Consider the following 11365-nt stretch of genomic DNA (forward strand, 5'->3'; position numbering starts at 1 on the left):
CCAGTTGGACTTTATATGGATTGTAAGCTCACGAAGTGTGTTTCGGACGATCTCAAAAGCAAACGCTTTTATTTGGCGTTTATATCGCTTTAAGCTGTAAATATATTTCATTTTACGACTTCATTATTTTAATAATTATTAAATATTTACATTTTTCGTTCCTTCTTGGTTTTAAATTCAATTTTCTCCGTGATTTAACAAAAACAATTTTTTAATAAATTTTTGCTCGCACTCCTGTTTACTTGCTTTTTAATGATGGCTTCTATTCCGGATGTTTTTATCATTGTTGACATTCGTGACAGCTTTGGCAACGTCACTGTTACAGTCCTTAGTTAATGATGTGGCTGTGTTCTGCCCTGCGGTCTTCTCCCGCAACATCCCCCGCCCCGTATTGCTGGTGATTTGACCCAGCCATACCGTTATCCTCAATTTCAAGGACCGCCAATTTAGTAACTGGCCTCTGTAGAATACCGCTTTTAGTCTGTATATCCGCTCTACGAATGCGACCATCCTTTCCAGGATACACCCTAATCACCCGTCCTCTCGTCCAACTATTCCTCGTTGCTTCATCTACTATCAAGACTAAATCTCCCACCAATAGTGCCTTCACCTCTTCTAGCCATTTACTGCGATTAGCTATCGTTGGAAGATATTCCTTGGTCCAGCGTCTCCAGAACTGGTCGAGTAGAACCTGCACAAGATTCCAATTATTTTTAAGAGCAATACGTTCGTCGGTTGGTGGTTTTGTTGGTTGCACGACTCCTGACGAACTGAGCAGCAAAAAATGGTTTGGTGTTAGGGATTCCCCATTACATGGATCAATCGGAATATACGTAAGCGGCCTCGAGTTAACCATCGCTTCCACCTCAGTGACCACAGTGGAAAATATTTCGTCATCCGGTTTTTTTGGCAATGAAAGAGAAGTCAATGCTATTTTCACAGTTTTCACCATGCGTTCCCATGCCCCACCCATGTGGGGGGAAGCAGGAGGGTTGAAATGCCATTGGGTAGCGGTGTTAGTAAATGTATCAGCGAGTTTTTCGTTAATACCCCGTATTTCTTTGATCAATTCATTACTTGCGCCGCGAAAATTTGTTCCTTGGTCACTATATATTTCCTGTGGAGAACCTCTTCTGGCTATAAACCGACGGATTGCAAACTTGCAGGATTCTGTAGAGAGAGAGCCTGTTATTTCTAGATGAATTGCCCTCACAGTCATACAGGTGAATAACGCTATCCATCGTTTGGTATTTGATCTACCGAGCCGAATCAGGAATGGCCCGCAATAATCTAGGCCTACAAACGTAAATGGCCTAACGTATGGTGTCAAACGGGCTGCTGGTAGTGGTGCCATTCGTGGAATTTTCGGGGTAGATTTATATACGCGACACCACATGCATTCTTTCGCCACTTTGCGAACGACCACTCGCATTTTACAAATATAGAAGTTCTGTCGCAATTCGTTCACTATTGTTTCTTTGTTATTGTGTCCGAATTTACGATGATAATAGTTGACTAGCAGCCTTGTAACATAGTGGTCCTTCGGTAGGATAACAGGCTTTCTTACTTCGTAAGGCACACATAAAGCCTCGCTGATGCGGCTATCAGATCTAATGATTCCGTCTTCGTCCAGGTACGGTGAGAGTTTGTATAGTACACTATTTTTATTCAACTGGCTCCATTTCTGCGACCCATTTCTTTGGAATTTTGTCAATTCCATGGAAAATCCTTCTGCTTGAACTTGTCTGTAAACATAAGTCTCTGCTTTTTTCAAATCCTCTTGCAACAATCCTTGAGGATGGCTTATCGACGTCGATTTTTTACAGGTGCGTGCGAAGAAGAAGACGAACGCCACTGCTCTGATCAATCGTTCGTATTTGGAGAAACGTTCGAAGGTGATAAGAGATTCAACTCTCTCGTGTTGATGTACGCGACCCATACGGATTTCCTCCTTTGTTTCTGTCACAACGTGTTTCGAACGAGGCCAGCTTTCTTCATCGTCGTACAGGAATTCAGGTGCTTTGAACCAACGAGACTCGGAACTGGACACGGAGTTCTGGTTCCATTTTGTAGCCTCATCAGCTACATTCATCTGTGATGGGACCCACCTCCATTCGGCCATGGTTGACTCGCTCAGGATTTCTCCTACTCGGACGGCAACGTACTGTTTATAACGGCGATGGTCCGAGCAAATCCAGGACAGAACAGTGCTAGAATCTGTCCAGAATGTACGACGCTTAATTTCCAGGGTGTGAGAATCTGTGATCATCTTCGCCAAACGGACTCCGATTATAGCAGCCTGCAGTTCGAGACGGGGAACGGAAATGGATTTCACCGGAGCAACTTTGGTTTTTGACGATACCAAGACACATCTGACTTCCCCTCGTTCCACAATTCGAAAATATGCTGCGCTTGAATAAGCTTCCTCGCTTGCATCTACGAAGACGTGGAGCTCCATATCATTGTAGTTACATCGATCGTACATGGGAAAGTAACAACGTGGAATCGTGATCAACTCTAAACATCGTAAAGAGACTAGCCAGCGTTTCCACCGAATATATATTTCGTGTGGCACTGCTTCATCCCAATCTAAACCACATTTCCATACATCTTGCAGGATAATTTTCCCTTGTATTACCAACATTGATATTAAACCAAGAGGGTCAAAGAAGCTCATAACGAAGCGAAGAATTTCCCGTTTAGTAGGCGGAGAATCGCGCTCGAAAAGAGTCTGAACTACATTGCGATCGCCGAAGGTAAATTGAAAAGCATCTTCTTCCATAATCCACTGTAGACCAAGGACTCGCCCGCATTCACTTGTTTTATCGACAGTAAATTGCTTGCATTTGTCTGTCGCATTTTCTCCCATCACTTCCATTAACTTCTTGGAGTTCGACAACCAGTTTCGCATACGAAATCCTGCCTTTTCGTGGATAGTTCTCACTTGCGTCGACACTTCCACTGCTTCGTCCACACTATCAAAGCTGCTCAGATAATCATCCATATAATGATCTTCTAGGATGGCCTTGGATGCTCTCGGGTATTGTTGTTCGAATTCTTTAGCGTTCAAGTTTTTCACGAATTGTGAACTGCAAGGGGAACACGTCGAACCGAATGTCGCTACGTTCATCTCATACACATCGATGGGAAACGAGGAATCATTCCTCCAAAGAAATCTTTGCGATTGGCGATCAGAACTGCGAATCAGGACTTGGTGGAACATTTCCTGAATGTCGCCAGTAACTGCTATTTGTCGCTGACGAAAACGAAACAGGACACCAGGTAATGATACCAGAAAATCTGGTCCTTTGAGAACCATACTGTTGAATGAAATTTGTTCTGTCTTCGCTGCTGCGTCCCATACCAGGCGTAGCTTTTCTGGCTTTTTTGGATTCACTACTATATTCAATGGCAGAAACCAAACTCGTCGGGGATCTGATAAATTTTGTTCCTCTACTGTAATCTTGTGCGCATATCCTTTTTGCAGATATTCTGCTATTTGCAGCCTCACCTTCTCATATAGCTGTGGATGCTTATTCAGTCTACTCTCCAAACAGAATAACCTGCGTTCAGCGGTCGGACGACTGTCTGGGAACTCCAAATAGTCGTATCGCCAAAGTATCCCCGTCTCGAAACGGCCTGTTTCTGTGCGCGATGTGGTTTGCTCCAAAATGACACGAGCGCGTTGATCATCCGCAGATTCCAACGTACGGACAGCGGATACTCCTGCCCCCTCAATATTGAAGAAATTTTGTACAAGGTTGTGCAGATCTTCGTCGTGTGATCGCGTGCATACGTGCACATGACGATGGTCGTGTGGATCATCACCATCTCGTATGCTTCCGTGAATAGACCACCCTAGTCTGGTCTTCGCTGCCACTGGTTCATTTGATTTCCCTTCTCGTATTTTCAAATTGGTGATGAGGTGAGTGTTGTTCAAGCCGATTAGTATAGACGGAAAAACGTTACAATAATCTTCTACTGGAAGTCCGCGCAAATGCTGGAATTGAGTTTGCATATCGCTGAACCGCAACGTTTGTTTCGGAAGTTTTAAATTAGTCACGGTATGGACATCTCTCAACGGGAACTTTTTATTGACTTCACGACCAGATATTGTTAATTGAAGAACACACGAATCGGCTTCTCTACGAGTCACATTGCCGGTCCACTGTAGACAGAGAGGATCGGCCTGACCCTCCATTCCAAGCTGATCAGCAAGCTGCTTGTCTATTAGTGTCAGCTCCGATCCATCGTCTAAAAATGCGAAGGTGTCGACGGAAATATTTCTTCCATATATGGTGACGGGGACTATTCTAAAGAGAACGCATTTTCCTTTCTCATGATGTAGGGTGACTGTTCCAGACGTTGTTGCCGGTTTGGTTTTTTCGCGCAATTTTGTTGAGTGGAGAAGTCTGTGATGCCTGTATTCACAGCCATCTATGCCGCACACAAAGCTCTTACAAGGTCGCTTTCCATGTGGCACTAAACAACGTCGACACAAATGGTTCTGCTGCACTGCTTTCCAACGACTGTCGACATCAAGTTTTTTGAATTCGAAACAATCTTTTACTTTATGTCCAATCCTCTGACATACAGGACAAGGTTTTTGTTGGTTGTCAGAATTATTGAATACATTGCTGTTTTCTTCGATGACATGCGCGTTGATGAACCTTTTCTCTTTTTGCTGTTCATTTTTGTGGGAACTTTGAAATACGGGCGGAACTATGTGGCTGACTGCTGTGACAATCGTAGACATAAACTCCCCAAACGTGGCTAGATCTGGTGATTCGAATTGGCGTTGATATAGTGCCCAATCTAACCGTATATTTGTCGGCAGTTTACCTACTAACTCATTCAGCAGCATGGGATTTTTCAAGAAATTTTCCATTCTCACTGCATTGAGATGAGCACATAAATTCTGGACTATGAGTCCGAAATTCAGCAACGTCTCCAATTTGTCCGCCTTTGGCGATGGGGTCGATCGTATTTTATTTAGAAGATTGTTTGCAATTATTTCGGGTCTCCCATAGAGCGTGTATAGGGTGGAGAGAACATTTGGGACAGTTGACGGATGTAAAAGAAAACACTTTACGGCATCGAGAGCACAGCCCTTAATGCTTCGTTGCAGCCTCATAAGGTTCTCCGAATCTGAATATCCACATATTTGCGTAGAGTTGTTGTAGCTGGTGATGAAGATTGGCCAATCGGAAGGGTCTCCACTAAATATCGGTAACTCCTTTGGAACAACTTGGCGTGCGGTAAGTTGATGGGTGCTCGGTCCAACATTGACATTAATAGGTGTACTTGCGGCTAACGATGTGGAAATAATAGGTGGTTGATTATTTAAAATAGTCATAGATGGCGTTCCGTTATGATCACAAATCGCTGCACTATGCATAGGATTGGGTGCAACGGAGGACGGGTGTTGGTGATTATGATACGCTCGAGGTGTTGTATAAGTCAATGGATGGCAATTTATTGTTTGCATTGAGTGTAATTGCGGATACATAGAATTCGATTGAACATTTTCTGTACACTGACCTGCTGGTGGCTGAACACTGGATGTCAGGCATGCTCCAAACAATGGACGCGGTAGGCTTACCTCATTCCTTATTGACGCTTGTACGTCGGTTGGGTTCGGGGGATGTGCTATAGTAGGTTGTGTAGAGTAACATAAAGATGATATGGGCTGCATCGCTGACTGCTGAACTGCATCGATGTATACCCCGCGCGGTGTCTGCTTCTGTATTTGCCACGCCTGACAAATCTCCTCCGACTGTACGGGAACTCTCTGTACATTTGCGGACGATGCCGCTCCTTGCTGCGAGTGAGTTGGATATTCACGCTGACGATACGGTTCTGATGACGTTGCATGGTGACTCTGCAATCCTGCTAATTGCGTTTGCTGAGGGAGAAGTAGCTGATTCCCTTTGGACGGAGTTAATTTAGTTGTTTGTTCGGTAGCTGGATACGTTGTGACGTCAGTTATCGGTTTGTCTGCTTGCGACGGGACAACAGTCGGGATGATTGTATTTCCGGAGACTGTTTCCGATGTCTTTATTTGCTGAACTTGTAACCACTGTTGCACCTTACCGGTACCACTCCTTGCTGATTTCACGCTTCCGCAATCACTGTCATCCAATAAACTCTGCATCATGCTGAACTTTTTGGATATAAACTCCTCCTCCATTTGCTTCTTTTCTTTCCTCTCCTTCTCCTTCCGCTCCCTTTCCTTCTGAATGGCTCGTTCCTTGAGTGCATTTTCCTTCTCTTGCAGCTCCTTCTCCTGTTGACTTTCCTCCTTAAGTAATCTTTCACGTAACCTCTTTTCCTCTTCCAACTGCTGTAGCTCGATTTGCACAGTCGCCGCTCGTTTACTGGATGACGAAGTTCTACCGGAAATAGAAGCTTTCGAGGTCAAAGCGGGACACAGTTTGCAGACAAAGTTACTCGTTTTCACGGAATCATCTACGCCAGCGCATGAGTAGTGATACCACTTGAGACACTTTTCGCATTCCACCATATCTTCCATAGAGTCTGGGTGCGAACATGAGTTGCAATTTCTCGGTGTCGATTCCAGATTAGGTTGGTTATCCTTCTTCGTTTTCGGATATGCTCCCAGCTTCATTTTATGCGTGGACATATCTTCTGTTTCCCACGGCTGAGAGTGTCAAAACGATGTGTGCAAAAGAAAAATCTTAAAGATTTGTAAGCTCACGAAGTGTGTTTCGGACGATCTCAAAAGCAAACGCTTTTATTTGGCGTTTATATCGCTTTAAGCTGTAAATATATTTCATTTTACGACTTCATTATTTTAATAATTATTAAATATTTACATTTTTCGTTCCTTCTTGGTTTTAAATTCAATTTTCTCCGTGATTTAACAAAAACATTTTTTTAATAAATTTTTGCTCGCACTCCTGTTTACTTGCTTTTTAATGATGGCTTCTATTCCGGATGTTTTTATCATTGTTGACATTCGTGACAGCTTTGGCAACGTCACTGTTACAGTCCTTAGTTAATGATGTGGCTGTGTTCTGCCCTGCGGTCTTCTCCCGCAACATGGATGTAGGTGCAAGTCCAAATACAAAATTCGCCACAATGATGTGTTTGACAAGCTCAATTGCTGAGCACGCCGTGGAATCGAAAAATTCGGGTCATCCTCCACACTGGCAGCAACAACAGCAATGTTTTCGGCCGAACGCACATTACGATGATGCACAGGTTTCACAATATATGCTACGGATCCAGTTTGTTCGAATTTACGCACTACATTAGCGATTGTGTGCTCTGTAGGCCGTCCATGACGACCAAAATCCGTCCGTAATGCTCGAAAAACATTTGCCGATGTTTCATCATTTTTATAGTATAATTTAACAAAATCAACACGTTGTGCGATGCTAAAACGATCCATATTGTAAAATGGCAGACATTCAACTAACGATATGACGCTTTGGTTGACAGCTATGTCAATCGGTTGTCAGCGCAGGGCTGTATACTTTCGGAAGCCCGAAATGGAAAACCCTGTATAAAATCAGTTTGGCATATTCACCTAGAGTCTCAATTTAAATTTTCACATCCATGCAAAAACGTAGTAAGAAACACACAACTTTCCGCATAATGGGGCTTGGTTTATTTGGAGTGGTATATTTTTCCAGGGTCAAAGCTACAAAAGGAACCTCTTCAAGAGCAGAATGTTATAAGGTATATCAGCTTTAGTAAACAGAACATTATAAGTCGTTATTCACCTATGACCACTTTGCCCCCAAACATCTAAGTAATTTCTATGCTAATTAATCGCTGAGATTAAACAAAATATCTGTTCACCTCTTCTAGAATATGTGAACAGTCGTCCAAACTGATGATTTGTCCAACATATCAGATTGAATAAACTAAATTTCACGAGAAATTCCTTAGATACCATGCGCACAGAACTACGGCCGAATGACTATCGAGAGAGAAATTTCTGTTTTTATTTATATTTTGACATGCGACAGCTCTACTGAAGTACAGGGTGACTCAAAAGACATGAAAATCCTCTAACATAAGGTGGCTATCAATACGGCACCCATAGTCAATAGTTATACTACCAAACAAGCAGGTGACCACTTTGCCCCGCATGACCAATTTTCCCCCACTACCCCTAATTTTTTTTTTTATCCCATCCGTTTATTAGACTCAATTCAGCTGTCACAGAGCCGAATTTATTCGTATACATTTTTATGTTAAGATAACTATTGTTGTATATTATTTAGGCTTAAGATTCCTATCCATCGATAAACATTTGTTTTTTTTAAGTATAACACAGTAGCTGTTTAGGCCTAAGAATATTCCAATTCTATCGATACACAACACATGCCGAGTATTCCATTTCTATCGATACACAACACATGCCGCCTTTTTCGGCGTTAGAATATTCCTATTGTTCGAATGTTCACAGTTGGACTGTTCACAACGGGACTGCTGATATGAGGCTTCCATTGCTGTGTTAGAATTAGCTCCAATTACCGATGCAGCAGATCGTAATGTGAGCGGTAAGGGACTGGGATTACCGACACATGATGATTGTTGCGTGGACGTAGTAGCTAGAATAACACACAAAGATGGTCAGTTGAGGGGCCCTGAGTTATGAGCTCATGATCGTTCGCTTAGTAGCGGACACGCAACCAATTAGGCTACGAAGACCCCCTACCACTACTTAGCGCAGGTGTTTCCACCCAACAAAAGTCATCTGGCACAAATTGATACAAGTTGCTGGATGTTTATTTGGAACCGACAAATATTCAAAGTTGCTCGTAACCAACTATCTCTAGTGGACCCTTTCCTGAAATGTAAAGCGTTGTTTGTAAGAAACAATTTATTACAAAAACCAATGATTCAATTGATCTTTTCATGATGGCTCAAAAGAACAATTTCTCTCTTACCCGAAATAGTCGAGAGGGGCTAGTTTATACCGATACGATTGCTGAAAACCCTTTGTTAACATCCACAAAACTTATATATAACGCTATGCTGACCGAATGGAATCATGTTGTCAAGACAGTAATAGAAAATCCAGATTTACAGCGGGACATACTGTGGGAAAATTGTAACAAACCCTTCCTCTCATCAAATGCCAGAGAAGGACTGTACATGTGCTCGATCGATATCGCGAACTCAAAAGTGAAACAATGCAGAAATAGTGTAACAGGGATTACTATATATATGAGCATTGCGAACAATTAGCCACAACTGAGCATCGTATAACAAGTGTATAGGATCACAACAAATTTGGAATTGGATTTTTTTTTATCTCATTTATTTATTTATTAGGCTCATTAGCATTTTAGCTGTAACAGAGCCGGGTTTTAATCGTGTACATGTACATATGTTTATGTTTCTATAAATTGTAAATTACACAGTAGTTAGTAGTAGCCATTTAGGCGTTAAGTATTCTGTTCCATTACATTATGGTAAATCACACAGTAGTAGCCATTTAGGCATAAGGGTATTCTTTCTGTTCTTCCATTGTTCAGCAGACCGGACAGCGAAGACAGTTGATATTGATCATTGTTGAGTTATTTATAGAACAGTAGCCCGATGTGTCTTGCAGAGCAGAGCATTGTATGGATGAATCGATCTCATTTCGACCGTGGATCGATTTCCATCGCTGATGATGGTTGCGTGGACGTAGTTATTCTATAACAACACAAAGATGGTCAATTGAGGGCCCTGAGTTTGAACTCACGATCGATCGCTTGGTAAGCGAACGCGTAACCAAGTGGCTACGAAGACCCCCGGAATTGGATTTATAGTTTGATTAGAACAAGATAGAAATTGAGGTATGAAGACCCGGAAGAAGTAATAGGTCTATACATGATAAAAATTATGAAGAGAAAGCAGCATTGTGGTTAGTTAGTGAAGCAATCACTTTCAATTTGAAAACCTTTGGAAAAGATATAGTGTATGAATTTCAAAATCATATTCGTCAAGAACGATGGAACAAGAATGTTGTGATAAAGAAATATTTTAAAAATGTGTTGTACATTCTGTTCAATTTCTATAAGACCAGGTGATGATCATGCTACTTTGTGCCATTATAAATAAAAAATGCTACAACTTATATTCTAGTGTGTTGGTATTGCATGATTTTCATATGTATGTGTGCAAGCGCTGAGCGTAAAACAAGGTTTTGTATTTTTCAAGTGTCAAGTTTCTATAAGACCAGTTACATTTTTCGTTGTTTAAGTTGTTTTGATCAATAAATCTGGTAAATGCCGAAGGGAAAAGTGCTCACGGAGAGAAAAGAAGGACAAATCGATGCATTTCACCAATAAAATGTTGGTATCAGAGAAATTTCTCGTCGGATTGGACGATCTCATCAAGTAGTGCTCAATTATTCGAATGCTGAAGGATACGGTAAGAAGGAGAGAGCTCCACGTAAATCGAAGCTCTCTGACTGGGATAAGCGGGAAATAGCTAGAACAGATTCGAATACCTCAAAATCGCTTATGCAAATAAAGCAATATTTCAATTTGAATGTTACTCGGGTGACAATTCGTTAAATTTTGGTAAAAAATCCTCACATAAAGAGGATTTCATAAGTTAAAGCTCCTCATCTTACACCATCTCACGTCCGAAGACTTCTGAGTTTTGTCAAAGGTCAGATGAACCGACAGTGGGACATGGTATATTGTGACAAAGAATTTTTTTTCTATCCCAACAGTCTATTTTATTAGGCTCATTTAGCAATTCAGCTGTAAACAGAGCCGAATTATTCATGTACATTTTGCATTTTATCTTAAAATAACTTTTGTTGTATATTACCACTGTTACCATTTTGAGGCGTAAGAGTATCGCTATCTATCGATAAACATTTGTTTTATCTATAACACCATAGCCGTTTATCGCAAAAGAATTCCTATTCTATCGATGCACAACACATGTCGCTTTTTTCCGGCGTTAGAATATTGCTATTGTTCGAATGTTCACAGTTGGGCTGTTCACAGCGGAACTGTTGATATGAGGCTTCCTTTGTTTCGTTATTAATAGTGTCAATTACCGATGCAGCAGACCGAAAATGTGAGCGGTAAGGGACTGGGATTACCGACACATGATGATTGTTGCATGGACATAGTAGCTAGAATAACACACTAAGATGGTCGGTTGAGGGGCCCTGAGTTATGAGCTCATGAATGTTCGCTTAGTAGCGGACACGCAACCAATTAGGCTACGAAGACCCCCAGAATTGTTCCAAAAGAATACATTTACTATATACCATAACGAAAAGTTCTTCAATGTATAGGTTATCTTTACTTACGAAAAAAAATTCAATTAGGATGGTCTTGATGGTTTCAACGGGTACTGGCGTTATTTACGGAAGAAA

The 11365-nt window shown here is 41.6% G+C and overlaps 1 protein-coding gene across 1 annotated transcript; it reads right to left on the reverse strand.

The window, feature by feature from the left end:
• Positions 1–328: 328 nt before the first annotated feature.
• LOC129765605 (uncharacterized) lies at positions 329–6628 on the reverse strand. The gene has a single exon (XM_055766017.1). It carries the CDS (start codon positions 6626–6628, stop codon positions 329–331), a length of 6300 nt encoding a protein of 2099 aa, XP_055621992.1.
• Between the last annotated feature and the right edge of the window lie 4737 nt (positions 6629–11365).

This window comes from Toxorhynchites rutilus, chromosome 2 (genome assembly GCF_029784135.1).
Source record: "Toxorhynchites rutilus septentrionalis strain SRP chromosome 2, ASM2978413v1, whole genome shotgun sequence".
NCBI lineage: Eukaryota > Metazoa > Arthropoda > Insecta > Diptera > Culicidae > Toxorhynchites > Toxorhynchites rutilus.

Excerpts from the sequence above, each read along its gene's own strand:
- LOC129765605 (XM_055766017.1), bottom strand. The coding sequence starts at position 6,628 with ATGAAGCTGGGAGCATATCCGAAAACGAAGAAGGATAACCAACCTAAT.